This window comes from Rhododendron vialii, chromosome 11a, assembly GCF_030253575.1.
Source record: "Rhododendron vialii isolate Sample 1 chromosome 11a, ASM3025357v1".
Lineage (NCBI taxonomy): Eukaryota > Viridiplantae > Streptophyta > Magnoliopsida > Ericales > Ericaceae > Rhododendron > Rhododendron vialii.
Window position 1 is genome coordinate 16,949,353 of NC_080567.1, and position 19,757 is coordinate 16,969,109.

At 37.6% G+C, this 19,757-nt stretch overlaps 1 protein-coding gene and 1 long non-coding RNA gene across 3 annotated transcripts; both read right to left on the reverse strand.

Annotated features, from left to right (window-relative positions):
* Nucleotides 1-582: 582 nt before the first annotated feature.
* On the reverse strand, nucleotides 583-14,606 carry LOC131306639 (uncharacterized). Of its 2 annotated transcripts, none has more exons than XM_058333021.1 (23): nucleotides 14,327-14,606; nucleotides 13,360-13,642; nucleotides 13,159-13,227; nucleotides 12,943-13,080; nucleotides 12,721-12,838; nucleotides 11,244-11,326; nucleotides 10,786-10,881; nucleotides 10,281-10,449; nucleotides 10,008-10,150; nucleotides 9,845-9,931; nucleotides 9,454-9,639; nucleotides 9,024-9,191; nucleotides 8,406-8,526; nucleotides 8,249-8,318; nucleotides 6,084-6,171; nucleotides 5,853-5,973; nucleotides 5,193-5,386; nucleotides 4,960-5,068; nucleotides 4,089-4,244; nucleotides 3,197-3,299; nucleotides 2,659-2,832; nucleotides 1,860-2,005; nucleotides 583-1,115 (listed from the first exon to the last, which is right to left on the reverse strand). In XM_058333021.1, the coding sequence occupies exons 1-23, from the start codon at nucleotides 14,524-14,526 to the stop codon at nucleotides 922-924; spliced, it is 3,216 nt and encodes a 1,071-aa protein (XP_058189004.1). In that variant the 5' UTR covers nucleotides 14,527-14,606; the 3' UTR covers nucleotides 583-921. The 2 variants fall into 2 exon arrangements, with proteins under 2 accessions (XP_058189004.1, XP_058189003.1); XM_058333020.1 differs by having other exon boundaries at nucleotides 13,360-13,657; nucleotides 14,327-14,566.
* LOC131306690 (uncharacterized) lies at nucleotides 6,543-7,375 on the reverse strand. The gene is made up of 2 exons (XR_009193980.1): nucleotides 7,228-7,375; nucleotides 6,543-7,131 (listed from the first exon to the last, which is right to left on the reverse strand). It is a non-coding gene; the product is annotated as an uncharacterized LOC131306690 (long non-coding RNA).
* Nucleotides 14,607-19,757: the final 5,151 nt, after the last annotated feature.

Consider the following 19,757-nt stretch of genomic DNA (forward strand, 5'->3'; position numbering starts at 1 on the left):
AGGATACTTGGCCTGAAACCATGATCTTTAATACTCTTGCCAGGTTGCCCTAAAAGGCGGCCAAATATCTCAAAATTTGTTTATCAGATACACCAGTATAGTCAGTAATTCTGAAACAAGAGGTATGAAGAGAAAAAGACTGGAAAAAAAGACGAAAGTGTTTTTTTCTTTTTTTGTAAATATCAATTGCTTTCTTGGTTGCCCATCAAAATGATTTCACTTTTCCATTTTTTTTTCCCCTTCTCATTTCTTCCCCTCAACAAATCCAAGTCCCAAAACATTGCATCAAAATTAACCACCGTGGAACTTCACAAGCAACTTCCAATAGTAAAGAAACCGACAAAAGCTTAAGCTATTAGGTGGAGGGATCCGGGGACCCTGTAGTGCAGTATCTTAGCCGTCCAAAGTGTTTACAATGGTTTGGATTTAAAAAAGACTCTTCGCGGGAAGAGCGAAGAGTCTTTTTTATATCCGGACCATTGATTGCTAAGATGGATGAACTACACTACACCCCTACACTACAGAGTCCTCAGGGCCTGGGTGGTGAGGCCCCAACATTATATTACGTGATTGCCCATGCCATACTCAAGCAATGTGAAATTGTATTCCTTAATATAGTTCCATTGGGGATTGGAAAACACGTTTCATCTCAAATAGGTAGCATGGCAACCCAGTTTTTAAGTGAGTGATGCCCAAATTACAGGAAGACGCTCTCTATCATTCGGAAAGTGTTGAATCGCGCTATGTTTCAGGTTTTCTTGTTACAGCGTCGTTGTCTTCAGAAGAAATCAACTCTACTAAGTAAAAGAAGATTAGAAAAAGTACAGATACGTACTCAAGCAGATGCAACTGCAGCGTTCTGCTTTACCGTTTTGGCAACCTCTGCCAAAAGCTTCTTATTTTGTCTTGGGAAAGCAAAGATTATGCGATACTTGTGACCTCGTACTCGTGAGAGATTCTAAGAGGCGATTCCTTTGAAACCGGCCTATCTTCAGACCAAAGCTCTAAATTAACTGTTCCGGTTCCCCAATGTACAAGACACTTATGAACCTCACTCACATTAAACCGGTTTACTAGACCCAAGCCAGTACATTTATCGAAAAGCATCCATTCACCTGAAATTAATACCACAAAAGAAAATAAATTAAAAGCTGCTCCAATCAGAATAGAGAGAAATTTCACTTGGCCATTGCTAAATTTCCCACAACGAGATCGTGCATAGTGAATCAAACTGGTAATCATGGCCGTTAACTCTTCTAGACATGCGCATGTATGCAAATTGAAAATATCTGATAACATTTATGGCCTTGCAGTTATTTTTATTCATTTCATCTTGCTTTTGTCAATCCAAAAAATGTGCAAGAGATGAAGCATGTCTCGAAGCTTTTTTCTGATAAAATTATCCTGGTAACTTAGTAAGAAAAGTCAAAACTCTGTTACAACAGAAAGATGGTTTTGTAGATATGTCAAACAAGAGAAGAAGCCTATCTGATCATCAAATAGCTGTTAACTAGCAGCGTCGAAGAATAGACAAAAAGGTGAATTGTGACATCAAAATAACTACCCTGAAGGCAGTCTCAGGGTTTGTTAAGCATTTCCCAAAGGAAATAAGGTCAGACAAGGAATCCAAGCTAGGTATTAGTTTGAGAGATTTGAAACCGAAGATTATGTGGGCTTCAATCGCACAGATTAACACATTTAAGTGGACACAGATCCGACATCCTATCAACTGTTAACAAAGCAAAAGCACTAAAAATCATTTCTCTACTTTCTTTTTCCCTTTGTCAAGCAGCTTAACCTTCTCTTACAACACAAACGTGCGCGCACACAAATAGAGAGAGAGAGAGAGAGAGAGTTACCATTGGGACGAAGGTCCCCTTCAAAAAACATCTCATTGGACTCCGGCCAAACTTCATGCTTAGAACCATCAATGGAGGTGAACGAGACATAAGATTCCGTAGGGTGCAAGAGTGTGAACATCGGATGCACTCGTAAGCAAACAAGCCTACAAATTAAATGTAGATAAATATAACCTATGCATGTAGGGGCAATTAATGGAAAATTTAACCTGAAAAGTCCGTCATAATGAAGAGAAATTACCGAAATAGTAATCATAACATATCACATAATTTCATTTGAATTACAGAACAAATCTACTTCTGAGATATTTTCAGTCATTTTTAAAAATTTGGAGGTCAAGGCAGTTACGCTAATGTCCAATTTTCACTACCTATGCGCTGCAGTAATGGCCTATGATTTCCCTATACGAGCATTCTTTGCATAAGTTTGAATATGTAACAAAACCACTGAGAATACTAATAGCAACAGGGAGTAGAATTGAGCTAAGAGCCTAAGATAATGTGTAGACAACATCTTGCACCCATACCTCCGAAAACTACAAGGCTTTGCAAACAAGGACCTAGGCACGAACAAGACAACAAACTAATATTTATGCCACTTAGATGTCAAACGTAGCACTTGATTGAGCTTTAATCATGTAAGCAAGATAAGGATCGGTGGCCTCTAGATAGTTACTTCTTCCCTTGTAAGCCTCGCTACATATGTTGGTCATTCATAGAAGTTATGACACAGAGGCATGTTCACCATTCACCAACAGATACAATCAACGCAATGTTATTAAGGAAACCAAGGGTAAACCTTGAAAATCCACCAGAACCAGCACCAACTGTACGGGCTAAAATCCTTGAGTCAATACGGAAGATGTTTGAGTTATCTTCTGGAAAAGATATCTGTCGTTCAATGACTAGTCCACCACCAATATCACCTTCTAGCATAAGAGATTCTCGCTCTCCTGCCTGCTCAAGATTCCTCCTGTAAAGGAAGGAAATTATGAAACACAAGTTAACGTATTTATAACTGAAAAATAAAACATTTTTTATTTGGAGCATTCCAAAACAATTGGTTCATTTTGTCTTTGAACTTGACGAGTTTTAAGACTATACACCTATTAGTGTATTGCATTTGTATCGAAAATACTATGGTCATTAATCAACTAATGCCATACTGTGTTTTCCAGGATAAACAAGAGAAACAACACAAAGAAAGTAAAAAGAAAAATTCCTGTCCAAACTTTTCATGAAAGCCAGATCTTGAAGTCCAAGGCAAAATTTTGGATGATGTTTCCATTGACAGACATGCTCTTTCAACTGAATATGACAGAAATTCAGAGACTCACTCAATGACATTATATGGCTCAGACCATCCAGCAGACCGGTACTCAGTACCGCTAAATTCTTCATACCCATTGACTTCAACTCTGCTATGAAGCCACTGAGTTCCTGGTACAGTATCCCCGAGGATTATCAACAGAAGATCAACAAGAGCTGATAAATATGTGTTTCGAGTTACACTATGACAAGTTTTTGCAGGTAGGAATTTGACATTCATTATCAGGGTCATTTTGTTAACTTTATTTAGCTTCTGGTTATTCCAGCAATAATACGCCCATTTGGAGTCCAGGTTAACAAGGTGTTCGGTTATGGTTTTCATCTATCCCATAGACCATAGTCCTTACTTATCTTGAATCACTTTTTTCCCATTTATTACTTCAAGAAACCTTTTTTTATGTAGAATTGAGGAACTCCTTCCTCTACAAGAAAAGTTTTTGCTCTTCCATAGAATCAAGCGAATAACAGTAGAAGTACTTTTGCTAATACTTGGTCTTTTCACTTGTTCTCTGGTCATGGTGAGCTCCACTAGTTAGTTTAGGTCTGAGTCATAAATGCCTTAAGAATATACATATGTTTCTCTAAATCCTTCTTTTTCTTGTCTTATCTTCTAATCAAAATGATTTTCCATACATGTACTCCAAAACAAATCGAAGCCTTGTTTACTAAAGAGTATCATCCTAATGATCTATATGTAAACCCCTTCAAGCAAAAATTATCCCCATTTTGAACAAATTATGATACAGAAACAGATAAGGAAAACCCAAACCAAACAAGAAGAAGAAGAAATAATCTCCGACAATGAAACCAAAGCATCCACCTTTCTAAAAATCAGATATCTGAGATGAAAGAGAGAATCTGGAGTCTCTTCATTCAATAAAACAAAGACATAAGAATTACCTGAAGGAAGGTGCTCCATTGAGATAATTCTTCCCCCTATCCAAGGAACCACCTTGAGAGCCCAAACAGAACTTTTTAGTTCAATTGGAGTCCTTGAAAGTTCTATTCCCGTGTGTCCAGAAACCTTTTCCACATCTGGAATACGCCTAGCAGTTTCTGCATAAAACAGCTAATCAGCAATGTCATTACGACAGTAACATAACCACAAAACACTGTCACACATCAACAACAACAACAACAAACACTGTCACACATAACTAATGATATTCTGACCTTAGTGCCATTCACATCAAAAAAGAAGAAGATCAGAAAATATCATTACGACAGTTTTGTAACCACAAATCACTGTCACACATAACTGAAGATATTCTGACCTTAGGTGCCATCAACATTACTTTTCATGCACATTAGGCGCTAAATTCTTCAGAACAGTGCATGAAAAGTTAAGATACAATTGCCACATTGCACCACCAAAAACATACACAATCATAAATCATCAATAATGAACTTTCATACATGTCATTTCAAAAAAAAAAAAAAAAAAAAAAAACTTTCATACAAAATGCTTCATAAATTATGACGTCAGATATTATACAGATGATACAGGACTGCACTGAAACTGGACTAACAATAAAATTAAAAACAAGGAGGCATGTTCGAGAAAAAAAAATGCATTGGCAAACAGTACAAAAAACAAACCAAAGGAATCTGCTGATTTAGGGAACATCATGAAGGCGTTGAATAGGCTGTAAAACAGTTTCTTTCTCAACTACACTTTGTGAGATTTTGGAAGACAAGTTGGTGGTGAACAGATAAAAGAATCAGGAGGGGAAAAATAGCACTAAAGAATAATTGAACTAAGCAACATTACCTATTCCAATCTTGTATTGTTTCTCACTTGTAGATACCAATTTAGACACTTCGTCTTCTGAAGGCATCTTGACTTGAATAATCTCTCCATCGACACCCCAAGCATCAAGCTGGTTAAGCAAATAAAGTAAACTGATAATAGAAAATAAATACTACTCCACTAGTGCAGGAACGCTTGTTAAGAAACAATTTTCTATCAAATAAATCTTTGTACATTGCAAACAGAAGATATACCCTTGCACACCCGCCAAGTAATAGTTGTATGTGTAAACGACGTTTTGGCCTTCTTAATGACCCTTCAGTTTCGGCGATTTTCACAGTAACAACTGAAGACTCATGTTCAGCAACATATGTTGTTAGGAGATATCCACCTCTAGTGAATTCATATCCGTCTCCATCATCTTCGAAGAGAACACCTTTAGCTTTACCTGCAATAAGCAGAAGCTTAAACACTCTGACAATGTATAATACCACTGGAAAAATCCTTCTCATGTATGCCCAACTAGGTTAGCTAGCCATTAGAAAAGAAACCAAATATGGGACCATTTCAAACTGAAACAACAGAATTCAAGCTTAGGACCAAAGTCACCAAACCATATTTTCTTTCTTCAACTAATGGATAACCCCTTCAAGAAGACCCTATGGTACTGCTTTTCGTTTTTCACAGAGATCTCTTGGTCAACCTTGTAGATAGAATAATCAGCAAATGGGATTACCAATGGGCGATGGTTCCCTTTTCATGGCCAACCATCTGGTTCCAATTACTCTTATAAAACGCAAGCTTGAATCCTCCACCATTCCCGATCTTACAAATTTGTTTTGCAATAAAACAATTTTGCAGTTTGATGATTAGTTTGAGACTTATCATATGGCATCAAACTGCAGAAAAATTACCATGCTCATCTAAAGCCACAAGCAGCGATAGATCATCCGTCGGGTTAGCTTCACCTACATGTTGAATAGCAGGACCCACAGGAATAATCGATCCACCTTGCAAATATAGTGCTGGTATATCCTGGCATATACATAAAACCATTCAAAAACAATACAATTAGAACTAGAACTTGGATACTAGCGGATACAAGAAAGAAGAATAAAAAATCTACAAAACACTGGAATATATACCGGATGTGAATCACCAAAATCAAAACTCAACCAAATGCCTTTAGGCAACACATGCTGCAGCTGATCTATCCCTTCGTCACACATTGTGCTGATAATAGGAAACAAGAAGTTAGTAGAAGTTGTGTGAATGAAAGTACATTAACAGTCCCACTCCAAGCCTGCAAGAAAGGGAAAAAGGAAGAAAAACCACCCATCCGCTATAAAAATGTGAAACTTAAATAGTACAAAAACCAAATAAAATGACACAATAGGACAAGTGTGAGTTATTATCAAATCTATGAAGTGGAAACAAACTGTGATGAAAAGTCAAAGACAATAGCAGGTTAATGAGGCATCTACTGCAAGTGCTAATCACCATAGAAAAAAACATCAATAGTGCTATCCACGCAAATATTAAGAACAGATATTGTACAGCAGTCCATGTGGCAAAAAAAAAGGGGACCCACCATTCTCTCTCCCTTTTGAACGGCGAAATTTTTTTATTAACCTTTGAAGGAGATACAAAGATTAATAGGACAAGGAGAGAACGAAAAGTCCAATCCGAGATCCAAACCCTTGATTGGCAAGATACCAACCAAAGCAACATCCAAAGGGAACAAAGTCCCAACACCCAAAGGCCTAAAAGCCCGGATAAAACAGTTAAAACAAGTGGGACGCAGTCCAAACACCCAAGAGGCCTAAAAGCCCAAATAACATGGGACAAGCCCAACTAGTAAAGCCCAAAAAACCTACAACAAACCCTAAACACACCACTGCCGCCGCCCACCAAATCAGTCCAAGCCCCACAGTCGCTGCCCACCGCCGCAACACCGCCCCACCACCAGCCAGCCAGAAGGTCCCACCAGAACCACCAACCGCCGCCATCGCCTCATGAGCCGTTAGGCCAAGAACCCGATTGAACTCAGGAGTAAGACCAGCGGGGACACATGAGCTTCTCTCCCCAGCCACGACTGACCCAAATTTCCACCGCCCAAACTCACCCCCTCTTCTCTGGCGACTCCTGGCCTCTTCTCCTGCGCCGTCCCGTCGTCTTCTCCGGCGCATTTGGCTGGAACAGAACGAAGTCGATCGGGACTTGCTTTTGATTGCCCTTGTATGCGAAGTACGGATACGCGTTTATAAGGAAGTTCAAACCAATTTTCACCTGGAAATCCAAAATCGGAGTGATGAATCCTCTCAGATCTCGCCAGAAAGCTCCGGCCAATGGCGGATACGACGTCTCGAGCACGGCAAGCTAGTGCGCCGCTGTGATGGTGATGTTTTTGTCGAGATTGAGTTCCACGAGTGCGTTGTAAGCGCTTTGCATAACCGGAAGGAGGTTTTCGCTGAGAGAGGTGTCGTTGAACGTTTCCGATTGTGATGCAGGTGATCCTGGTGAACGGTAGGTACTGTTGGTGTTTGTTTTGACACAGGCTAGGGCGTTGTTCGGATCTCTCATTTTGGATAGACTTCGTTCAATGCGTTCACTGGAGAAGACGACAAAGAAGATGCCGGATAGGAGGCCGGGAGTCACTGGAGAAGATAAGGTGAGTTTGGGCGGTGGAAATTTGGGCCAGTCTTGGGCAGAAATTTCAGAGGGGAGAGAGTGGTGGGTCCCTTCTTTTTTGCCACATGAACTGCTGTGCAAAATCTGTTCTTAAAATCTGTGGGTAGCATTATTGAAAAAACATACAAGGAAAAATTGAGTTAAATACAACATTGAAATGGCACATTATAATACAAATATCTACTTGCACAGACAATGACAGGCAGGCAACCTATTTCCAGGAAACAGCATTTCACCAGGCAATAGAAAGATCACAGAAGCTGTACTGAATTACATATTCTATCTTCTCTGCAATTTTGTAGTGAGTTTTTAGGACAATTTCGCAATTTAGTGGTACAATAAGCAAAAACAAACCAACCCAAACAAAGCCAAGCACTGTGCCACACTCAACTAGGGTTGGCTAAAATGAATCCTTCTTTGTCATTTTGCATCGTCAAGGGCTATAGTTTGAAAAACCATTACACATAAGGAATAATGGATTCATGCAATAAAAGGAAATGCTTGCAAGTAAACATGGCAATCATCGGATAAACTTCAGTCCATCTCAATTAGTATGATATACAAGAGGAATAAAAGTCCGGCAACTAAATGCTTCATTCGGAAGGAAGAGAATGCCAACCTTGAATAGATTAGAAGTGGTCCCAACATAAATGTATTTTCATTTTTTCTTAACCTGGGGTCTTTTGGGTCTGCAAAACAGTTCATTAACACATAAGCAACAAATCAAATAAAGTACTTCAACTTCAATACATGATGAAGTATTTTACATCACCCACCAGCAAAGAAAGTAGGAGTTGCAACCGGAGTACCCCTTGTATGAGCCATGTAAAAAAGGGTATATATGTGCGGTAAAAGACGATATCGCCTCTTCAATGCCAGGCGGCAAACTTCCTCACACTGTAACAGATACAGAGGTCAAATGCGGTGAAATACATGGTGGAAATTGGAAGTCAATACTCAGGTTCAAAAAGCATGGAGGCTATTCGACAGAAGCAATGAGTAACATCTTACATTTGCATGCAAAGGAAATTGATTGCTTGGTCATCATTTCTCACAGTACGAATGTTACTTCCAGTTGAGTATGAGATGCAGTTTGTATGGGGAGGCAGGTGTGCTTGCATGTGTTTGTGTGGTGATTAATTAGGACTTATGTGCCTCAGCAGTTCACTCTTTCCAGTCCAACGATGACTAAAAGAAGTCACGTGTGGAAAGATAAGAGTAGATTTTGATGCAATCAAGTCCTACTCCTACCACAAACTATGCATACACATAAAGTTTACTATCAGCTCCGTATTGTCTAAAGTTACAGAAAAATCATTTGAACCCAAATAACCCAAATCACTAAGTCCAAAAGCAGTAGAAATGTCCATAAATTCAGTGAATAAAGGACAAACCTCTTCCCCAAAGGACCAAGGCTCATGGTCAATGGTGTCAATTTCTGAATGCCCACGACAAAAAGGAAACATAGCACCCAAAGCCATCCACCTTCCAAATAGCTTAGGTGTTGCATTCCCAGCAAACCCGCCAATGTCTGGTCCTGCAAGAGGCTGACCACTGAGCCCCTATTTCAAGTCAATTTTCATTAGGCTTGTAGCAAATAACGGGGGGAAATCATTAGGGAAACGTCAAATATCCAAAAGATCTTAAATAGTACCATGTTTTGCTTAAAATAGACATATTTTCTCCCATTTTATCAGATCGACCTCCAAAACCAACAGCACATATTGCAATTGTTTGAGAAGAATTTCTCTCTCAATAGAGAAATCCCTCAACATAAAAATCAACATTTATGGTCATGCTCTGCAAAACCTACTGTTCACGTACCAATTGAAGAACCATTGAGATACTCATATGAAGGTGCTCCCAAGTAGAAAGATTGTCTCCTGTCCATGTTGCAGCATACCTCTGACTGCCTATAAACCCAGCTCTAGTTAGAACAAAAGGACGCTTATTTTCATCAGCTGATTTCATGCCTTCATAAGTTGATCTTGCCATCAGCATGCCATAAACCTACGTGGGACGGATCAAATAATCAAATAGTAGTTATGAAGGTAATTGTATTGTTAACCACAAAAAGGAGTAAAGTATAACCAGTGCATCAGTCTTAACTATTAAGTGTCTATCAGAAGCCAAAAAATAAAAGAAATACCAATGCTGGTATATGATCTTAATCGAAATATAAATTGCAGCATAAGAATAGGGATATAGACAATACATTGTGATAGTATGAGTGATTTTGACAACCTCCAAGTTCAATATCTCCACGATGAATGTTGCTTTCAGGCATCGTCTTCGTTACGACCTACAAAGAAACATAGTAAGACTATGAATCAATTGAAAAAAAATGAGTTCAAGGAAGAAAGAGATCTGGGGATCACCTTGAAAACAGCTGGTTCATTCATATCATTCCATATGCCATCAACACCATTAGAGACGAAACCTTTAACTAGACTAGCCCACCATGAACGAGCATTAGATTGTGTAAAGTCAGGGAAAACACAAGGCCCAGGCCATACCTCACCTGAAAAGGATACAAGGCAAATGTTAATTATTGCGAAAAAATGAGGAGAAAAAGACGATGAAGAAGAAGAAGCAAAGGAAAAAGAGGACTGTGGATAAAAGTTTAAAAGTGAAGTCATGTAGTAGAGTACCAACAAATGGCTTTCCATCACGTGTTTGGATCCACACGTCTCTTTCGGTACCACTATCATAAACAAAGTATCCTTGTTCATGTTTGATCCCGGGGTCGAGCATCCAGATTGCTTTGAAACCGGTGAGATGAAGATCTTCCACCAAAGATTTTGGATTCGGGAAGCGCTCCTGTTATATATAAGAATGAAATGCTAATTTTCATCTAGAAGGCTCCATGGGATAGCTAACCATCTTCTACTCAGGCTCAGTCCACTTCTAATAAAACATGATTTATCCTGAGTATCTCACACAGGATACTAAACGAAATGTAGAACTAGCAATATATATCTTCTTAATTGAAGTAAGGACTTAGATTTAACAGGGCTCTTTACACAAGGCTTATGCCTGAAACTAAAAACTCCAAAGGCTTATGCCTCTCCTCATGAGAGGTCAAAAGCCTTGCCTTGCGCTTTCGCCTCTAAAAAATTTGATATTCACAACAGAATTGTCTAAGGAATAACGTGCCTGGTCAAAAGTGAAACAACGAAATCCATCCATGTAGTCAATATCCATCCATATTACATCACAAGGTATACCCTTCTCCCGAAAAGTTTGGGCAATCTGCACATGTAAATCATTAAGTGGGATTACAGCTAACAAAATGATTAAAAATTAGAAGCGACTATAGATACCATTAGAAAACTTATAGCATGCAGCAGGTGGCTCACTTTGTCACATGGATTTACGAATGAAACCAACAAGGTAGCTTACCCAATCGCACTTTTGATAAAAGCAAAAAAAGATGATTTTGCAAAACAAGAAATCAAGCTTATATATCCTATGCCAAGTACTACATCAGCTACAAACATCCCCTTAAAAATGAATATGGCATTTAATGGCTAACGCATAGAAATACAAGTGTGTATGTATATATGCATATACATCTTTACACACACACACACTCAGAGAGAGAGAATAACAACCTCGCGAACTCGTGCATCAGAGCGGTAGCTCCAACGACATTGATGATATCCGAGAGACCACTTTGGAGGCATAAATACAGTTCCTGATGACAAAATTAACTGTTGTAGCATTTGGTAGTTACAACTAGAAGCAGAAGACAAACTAGTGCAGGCTATGCAGCACAACTAGAGAAGAAATACAAATTGTGGTGTCAACAAAGTGTGTGAACTTTCTTGGACTGGTTTACAATTATCAAGCCCAAATTGAATCAGAAACGATAATAAAGAAAATTGCATCCAATACAAAATTGTGGGAGTAATTTGATTCTAAACCATCAAACAATTAACATGAACTTTTATCTACTCTCAAGTGTAATCATATCCAAGCATTGAAGTTCGCTAAATCCTAAATATTGGGACATGAAATGTGTGTGCAAAAGTTGATTATGGATGCATGGACATGTACCAAACATTCAAAATTATAACATTCTGATAACAGATATTGTAATCTACTGCACAAAAATATTTGATATTAAGTGGGTTTTAAGGGGAAAGAAAAGGATTTCTATATCCTATCCATGTGAGATGTAAGCAAAGTTTGTCCAACACTATAGAAGTACATGAGACACATGCATAATCTAGGCACCGGGCTTGAATTACCCTTACACTAGGGCCTAGCACCCCGTTCGGGCAATACAGCTATCGTAATACGTGAAGCAGCTGAGCGATAGCTCACTGGATCAAAAGCACGGATTGGGAGGGAAGAGTTCATGTAATACTGACCTTTTTAGTTATTAGCATCGGTACTTACATGATCCGTATTTACACAATAAAAATAGCTCAAAAGTGTTCTAACATCAGGCACTAACATCCATAATCTGCAGGGTATCAAATTTCTCCGTTTAAAGCATCTATCATTCAATTTAAGATCTCTTTCGTCCTCTATTCTTCAGATGCCCTTCTCGAACATATAAACAGGTCAATATATAAGGGCCTATATCTTGCAATCCACAATGGTGAGTGTACTGGTTTTGAGTTGCTTTCCCCCCCACATCTACATGCCAACAAAATTAGGAAATTTTGGTTTAAAGGGATAGGTGTGCCCTATTTTGCAATCAAATATCAGCATTTATACAAAGATGGATTGAGGATTATGTCTTTTTCTTTGCACTATATTTTCTTCCTTTTTTCCTTTCTTTTAAGCGGCCAAAGTTGTTAGTATCACTGCTGTAATTTATTGTAGAATGCTTATGTCCAAGAATTTTCATCGCAAGAATTTCCAAATTAAAGAGAAAATTTGAAAAAGTAGAGATGTTATGCTGAGAGAATTGTCACCGATGAAAAATAAACGTAGAATACATCCAAGAAATGTCGAGAATAGAATCAATAACGTATATTGATATGTAGGCACTCTCTTTGCATCTGTGTCAAAAAATGCATTCAAAAAGTTTGTATTGAACATCTAACGGAACAACTATCAAGCGCTTGACGAGATTACCAACTGCATGAGATAAAGATATCAAAACATCGGTGGGTGAAGCATATGGACCAAATGTAATGACAGGATACAGTGATGGAGAGATGAACTTTATAGTCGATTCTTTCCGCAAATCAATCTGCTCAACCAAAACCAATTGACTTAGAATCACTTAAACATTTGACACTTGACAGTCATATACATGAAAAAGACACAAATCAGGAATCCAAAGTTCACATGTACCTCACATCGTCTCGTAGTATCGCCAAGAACCCCTAGTGCCTCACCGCTTGGAAGAACTGCTAGTACCCAAGGATGCGATTGGTACAAGGATGTAGTCCCAGGGCCATAACCCCATGCATCCGTATTCCACGTAAAAACCTGCTTATTTCATAATTACTTAGTACATAGAATAATGAACAAAAATTTCAAAAATGATCACAAGCCAAAATAACTTACTCTCTTCCCCGTCCGTTCAAGTTGTCCACTAACTTCTCCAGTTCCATAGAATGAGGTACCAATCGGAAGCTAAATTGAACCAAAATCCAATTCCATAAGGGAAATGAACAGCAAATTCACAAATGAACATTGACATATTGTTGTACGTATTAAAGTACAAAGTAATGGTTGGAATGCAATAAAAGATGATATATAACTGACCTCCAATTGAACAATTTGTTGTCCATGAACACATTCAAAAGTAGGGGTATAAGAAGGAACTTGTTGACTACCCATCATTGGTGTGTCCCGATCTTTGGAATTAACAAAAGAGACACTCGGTAATGCCGCATTCCTATGGTCCGGAGAACAATCAAATCTGAAGACCCCTTCCTCTAGAATAGGCTCGAAAATCATATTTCCTGATTCCATGTCAGAAGTCACCGCAGTTGCTTCCAACTCAGCCATATTAGACACTACCAACCTCTTGTTAATCCTCTTCTTTCTGCATGCTGAATAACTGTATCAGGAATCTGCTCCCAGGGATCACAGAAAACTAAAGAATTGAAAGAAAAATATTCAGAATGCGAAAGCCAATATTGTTAAGCAGAGCCCAAAACCCCAAAATCAGGAATATACCCCAAACGACATGGACAATATTACTCAGCTCTTTCATAAAACTACCAGTGCAACCAAATCCTTAACAAGTTCCCCATGCATAATAGATTGGACCAGAAATACAAATATAACATGCATCAACACTTCATATACAGTTCATGCATTTATCACATGGGAACGCGACACCGTAACTCTACACATATCAGCAGAAAACAGCAATAACAAAACCAAAGATCATAACCGGTTAAAGGTAAATTTCAAGCCCAATGCATCTTTTTTTAATCTACTAGTAGCTATGATAACTTATAACATGCATCAACTGTTCATATGCCGTTAACGAATTTATCAGCAAAAAGAAACAACAATAACAAAACCAAAGATCATAACCCTTGGTTAAATTTCAAGCGCAATGCATCTTTTTCAATCTACTAGTAGCTATGACAATAAGTTATTAAATTACAACTTGAGAATTTAAACTAAACCCAATTGGGTAGTCTTCCAAGACAATGAAATTATCTTTTAAGTTATTGAATAATCAGATACTCCTATTAGATTCACCATTTAGCCTGACCTGATCGAATGGAATAGAGGAAATGTTTCTGTTGATTTGAGGTTCTTCAACTCTACTAACTCCTTCAGTGGTGAATTGCAAAACCCAGAACAGGAACAAAAGAGAGAAACTGATCGGTCGGGAATCTGATGGTTTCTTGGAAATACTCCCGATGCTCCACCTGCTCTGCTAGTACTACCCAGTATTGGTGTTCCTTCCATTTTTTTTATTCTGCCCGAAACCTTAAGTATTTAATACAGTAGACAAACAAAGCAATAGGAAAGTATTTAAAATACTGAATTGTTTCGTGGGTTTTCGAGATGCCAATTGATCGAACTAATAAATACTCCGTATTGCATTTTGAGCACATAACTCATCAACTATCAATCATTCATTTGTATTGTCACGAGTGATAAGAGAACACGTTTTTCACTGGTTCGCTTATTAGATTCAGAGTTGTAATTTTCAAATTTCAAGATAATAGGCTTATTTTAAAATTAAAAAAAGGGGCGGGTTCAGAGACCTCTAAAAAGACCTTTAAATAAATCTCAAGTTTTCAATCGAATTTTGATAATCCGATCCGCTCAATATAATCAGAACGTGATTTCATGAATATTCGTAAGAAATCGGCACAAAAAAAAAGACCGGGAAGGGCTTAATTCGAACAGTTTTTTATTAAATTTTATTGAACGGTTCAATAAAAAAATGCTCAAATCAAGTTCTTCCCAGTTTTTTTTTTTTTTGCCAATTTCTCGCGAGCACCCTTAAAATCACGTTCTAAACACATTGAGCGGCTCGGATCATCAAAATTTGATCGGAAACTATGAGATTAAGATTTGGAGACTTTTTTTAGAGGTTTTTTCAGGAGTCTCCGGAACCGCCCCGAAAAAAAAAATTTGCAGTATAAATCTTGTTTGAAAAAAAAATTGAAAATTTATTTTTATAAACCTATTATTTTTAAGCTTAAAATAGATTTTTATTTTTTAAATATATATTTGAAAAAATGGAACAGAACCTCGTTACTAGTATTATGTGGCTTCAAACCCTATCCAAAATTTCCATGTACCAAGGCCCAACAATTCTTCCAACTCAAAATAGACCTCATTCCTTCCAAGGCCCAAACAGATTACCACGGGTTTGCTTCAATCCATCTTTCATTCCTTCATATTTCTATATTTTTGTTCTCTGCAAGGCAAAAATGTGTTTTGGAAAGATGTGTTTGCTCCAACTCATCCCAAAAACACTTTTTTTGTCTTCATGCCGCCAAATGTGGGGAAAAATCTTTTCCATTCTCCAAATATAAAGGATGAAAGTACAATTGCTCCCAAGTGGAGGATGGGTTGAGTACTAATTTTCCTCCAAAATGTGAGGATTGATGTCAAAACATTTTTGGAGGATGGGTTGGAATTTAGTTTTCTCTTCAAAATGGAGGAATGAATGGAAATTTTGAAGGAATAGAGCATGGGTTGGAGATGCTCTAATAAAGCCTGTTGGCCCATTAGATTTTCTCTATTCCTTCATCAACTGGCCCAAAGACTTCTTAATTCTCTTCTGGGCCTGTGGAATGTGGGCTCTCTCTCTTTGCTATTAGACAATTGACTGCTGGATGCTTCTTTCTTTTCTTTTTTTTTTATCAGCAAGCTGGATGCTTGAAAGAGAGATTTTTCGTATTGTTTAGTTTTTTGTTTTGTGACGTGGACTATGGAAGTTTCACTTTAGATTATATAAGCTGCTTTAGATATACTTCCGGGTACGGCGGTCGAGGTTGTCTGGATCAACTTCCACGCAACTAAACTAATCTCTTTCCTTGTCCGGTCAAAGGTAAGTCATTCATCTCAAGACTAGAAAGTTTACAAAAAAATATTTTTTGCAGCCCGATCCCGAGAGTCTACTCTTGAATAATTGCGGAAGTAGCATACCCACCAACCACCTGGACAAACCCTCAGGTTTTGCTTTAGATACTTCTATACACCATGGGGGATTTATGTATCATTTCCCCGAGCATTGTATAAAATGCATTTGTATTTTTATTACCGGAGATGAACGTATTGATTGATAATACAACTAGCTTACAATAGTATAGTGTCTCTATATAATAAGGAAGAGCACCTCGATTTGTTCTGCGCATATAACGGATTTTACTTTAATTATTGCGTCGTACCTTCAGACACGGACAATCATGACTAGTATATGTACATGAAATGGTATTTCTAAAGTTGGAATGATGACTTAGTTACGTTTAATTACGTTTTAGTCATTCAAAGACAAAAGCAAAAAACAGGCACCGTGGAGGGATCATTGCAGAATAAATGTTGGATATGCCATTTGCATATCTAACTTGATAATTTAATTGAACACCCTTAGTTCAACCCCACATTTTCCCCCTTTTTCAATATACAAAGTTCTCCTCTTTTGTAGTAGCTGCCACTTGAGATGTAAGTGGTTGTACCTATGGAGTAAAAAAACTTGTATGTTGTCGGTTTGACATTTTATTTTTTATAATCGGATGTTTGAGCATGCTTACTCGCACCTCGACGAATTCTAAGATCCTGAAATTAATGACCAGAAAAACCCTCCCGTGGTCCTGAGATTTGAAATGTTTGGCCTCCGTAGAATTTGAATATGCCACCTCACAATTTGCTTTCTCATACCCAGCCAAACCCTTGGGTTTGGATCCGGTCAAGTCTCCCCCGACTAGTTTTGTCCATTTTTTGAATCGTGGCTGTTCAAAAGTGTTTCGGATAGCCTAGATTTGTTCGGATAAATTATTATTTTTTAAATATCCAAAACACCCCGAACAAATCTAGGCCGAACAAATTTAAAAAAAAAAAATTTGTTCGGATAATTTTTTTTTGTTCGGATATTTAAAAATAATTATCCAAACAAATCCGGGCCATCCAAAATACTTTTGGACGACCCAAATGAAAAGCGGGGGAAACTTGACCGGATCCGATCTCCAAACCTTTTGGGGTTGAGTTTGACATATATAACCAACCTCATGCTTAGGAAATGGAATCAAACTTAAGTTAAATTTAAAGTCAGCTTCACCCATTGATGTCATCTATTCCGTGATCAATCTGTATAGTTATAAGCTTTCGATACAATAAAAATTAAAAGGCCTTGATCAGGCAGGCTACTGTTGCCGTCTAAATGAAAATTTTGACTTTCATTAGGGAGTTTTATATATACTTCGAGACAAGGTATACATGAATAAAATATTTTTTTGGTCAATAAATATGAATGTGACTATGAATCTAAAATCTAAACGATCTCAACAGTACTGATATATAAACATCAGCATAAGGAGTGGAGATTTAATGCAAAAAAAAAAAAATTTCAAAATTAAAATTCACGAAGATATGATTTTATTTTGACCATCTGTGAAAGTTTATTATTTGCATAATCTGTTTGATAATGAGTGATTTTTGAAAGTTTGCCATATGTGAATTATAGAGATTCTGTTGTAAAAGTTATCAACACGAATCTATATTATAAAACATAAGGGATTAATGTTCAGGCATAAAATGCTCACAAGTCACAACTCTGATTCTCTGAATATGTTCGGTCACCTTTATATGCGAAGGTCGCATACGTCGATTATTTTGGAGATACAGAGCATATTCCGTGATAGATAACCCCCCTCCCCCTACATTGTAGGCAATGTTGTCTTTTCTAAAAATCGATAGCATGTGAAACGTGCAAATTAATGCATTGATAGCTTGAAAAATTAATTTATTGAAAAACGTAACCTATACAGATTACAGAGCATATTTTCGATACAGATAATCTCTCTCTCTCTCTCTCTAAAAACCGATAGTATATCAAAATAGGTAACATGTTAAACGTGCAAATTAATGCATTGATTGCATAAAAAATTAATCCATTGAAAAACAAAAATACTAGGGACAAAGAAAATTTACTCCGAAAGTACCTCGAAAAGATCAACTAGTGGTTGAGATTCACTTTGATGTGTGTGACATAATCATCAAAATGATTCTCAACCATTGATTGCTGTTTTCGGGGTACTTTCGGAGTAAGTTTTCTTTGTACCTAACATCTGCCATTGAAAAATGTAACCTATACGAAGCATATTCCCCAAGTTGTTTGGTACGGGTCGGGGAGCAAGCAGTGTCAGCTCAAGCTAGAGTTTGCAGGATTGATTAAATAAAAAATTTGGTCTTAGGTCTACTGTTTTTTTTTGAACATGTGTTAGGTCTACTTTGGTGCATCTAAATTTGCATAGGAATACTGATCATAATAGTTGGATCATGCTTTTAGGCACGCTATTCTATGTTTAAAACAAAGCGGCTTTGTAGAAAATGTCTAGATAGACAGACGTATAAGAGTAACTCTCCAGCCATCCAATTATATATATATTTTTCATCTTCAAGTAGTAGTAGTGTGATCAAAATATAACAATAAGTCTACTGAGCATGAAACCATCCCCCGCTCCAAAACACGATGCTGATGTGGATTGGACCCCACGTCAGCTTTAAGTCAAAACAAAATCAAAATTGCCAAAATTTTGAATTCCCCCCCCCCCCCCCCCCCCCCAAGAAAAAAGAAAAAGAAAAAAGATCTGGAGTGGAGCACGAAGAGAGAGAGAGAAGAGGAGGAGGTCGACGAACTCATCGCCACGCGACCACCAACCTCACCTCCACAGTCTCCATTCCTTGGCGGTGGATTTGTCGTCGGTGGTCGTTGATGGTGCATCGATTTTCTCAAAGGGTTAGTCACCGGTGGTCGTGTTTTGAAGCGGGGATGGTTTTGTGCTCAGGACTAGTTCCACTTAAATTTTTCTAAAAGTTAACATTTAATTTGTCCTTATTTGAATTTTTTTGCGTTTGTTAGTTTTGCGCCAAATTTTTGCGGATTATTGATTCGTCTCCACAAGGCGAATCGGAAAAGCAATTTTTATTTTTTTTTACTTTTATCCAAATATTTTGAAAATAATCACTTTTAAATAAAAACGACTTTCAAAAAAAATTAAGTGGAACTAGACCGCAGTAGACTTGTTGAAAATACAAACAAGAGCAACCCTCCGGCGCGCCGTCCGATCATATTATTTTTCATCTTTAGGCAGTAGCAGTGTGATCAAAAGCTACACACAAAAAATAAATAAAATTCACTGCTTATTTATGCTTAATTGGTTTGTTTAAAGATAGAAGAATTCTGCACAGTTGAAAAAATCTTACCAATCACCAGGTCAACAGACTCAACACTACCGATCAAGGAGACATGTGACCTTTGGACGTCAGAGATCTAGGATGATAAAAAGTTGTTCAATTGAAAAAATTTGGTTGAAAGTTTATGTATAGGGGAAAGTTAATGTGAATTTTGATTGTAAACTTAGGAGTTGTTCGGCTTAATAAGCCAAAGGGGTTTTTTTTTTTTTTTTGTCCTTATTCAATTTTTTTTTCTTCGTATTTGTTAGTTTTTCGTCAACTTTTTT

Coding starts and splice junctions, on each gene's coding strand:
- LOC131306639 (XM_058333020.1), bottom strand. CDS start 14,526: ATGGAAGGAACACCAATACTGGGTAGTACTAGCAGAGCAGGTGGAGCA. Junction 11,327..12,720: donor ATCTTTATCTCATGCAGTTG/GTAATCTCGTCA, acceptor TTTTGTCATCAG/GAACTGTATTTATGCCTCCA. Junction 10,151..10,280: donor TGATGGAAAGCCATTTGTTG/GTACTCTACTAC, acceptor TATCCTTTTCAG/GTGAGGTATGGCCTGGGCCT.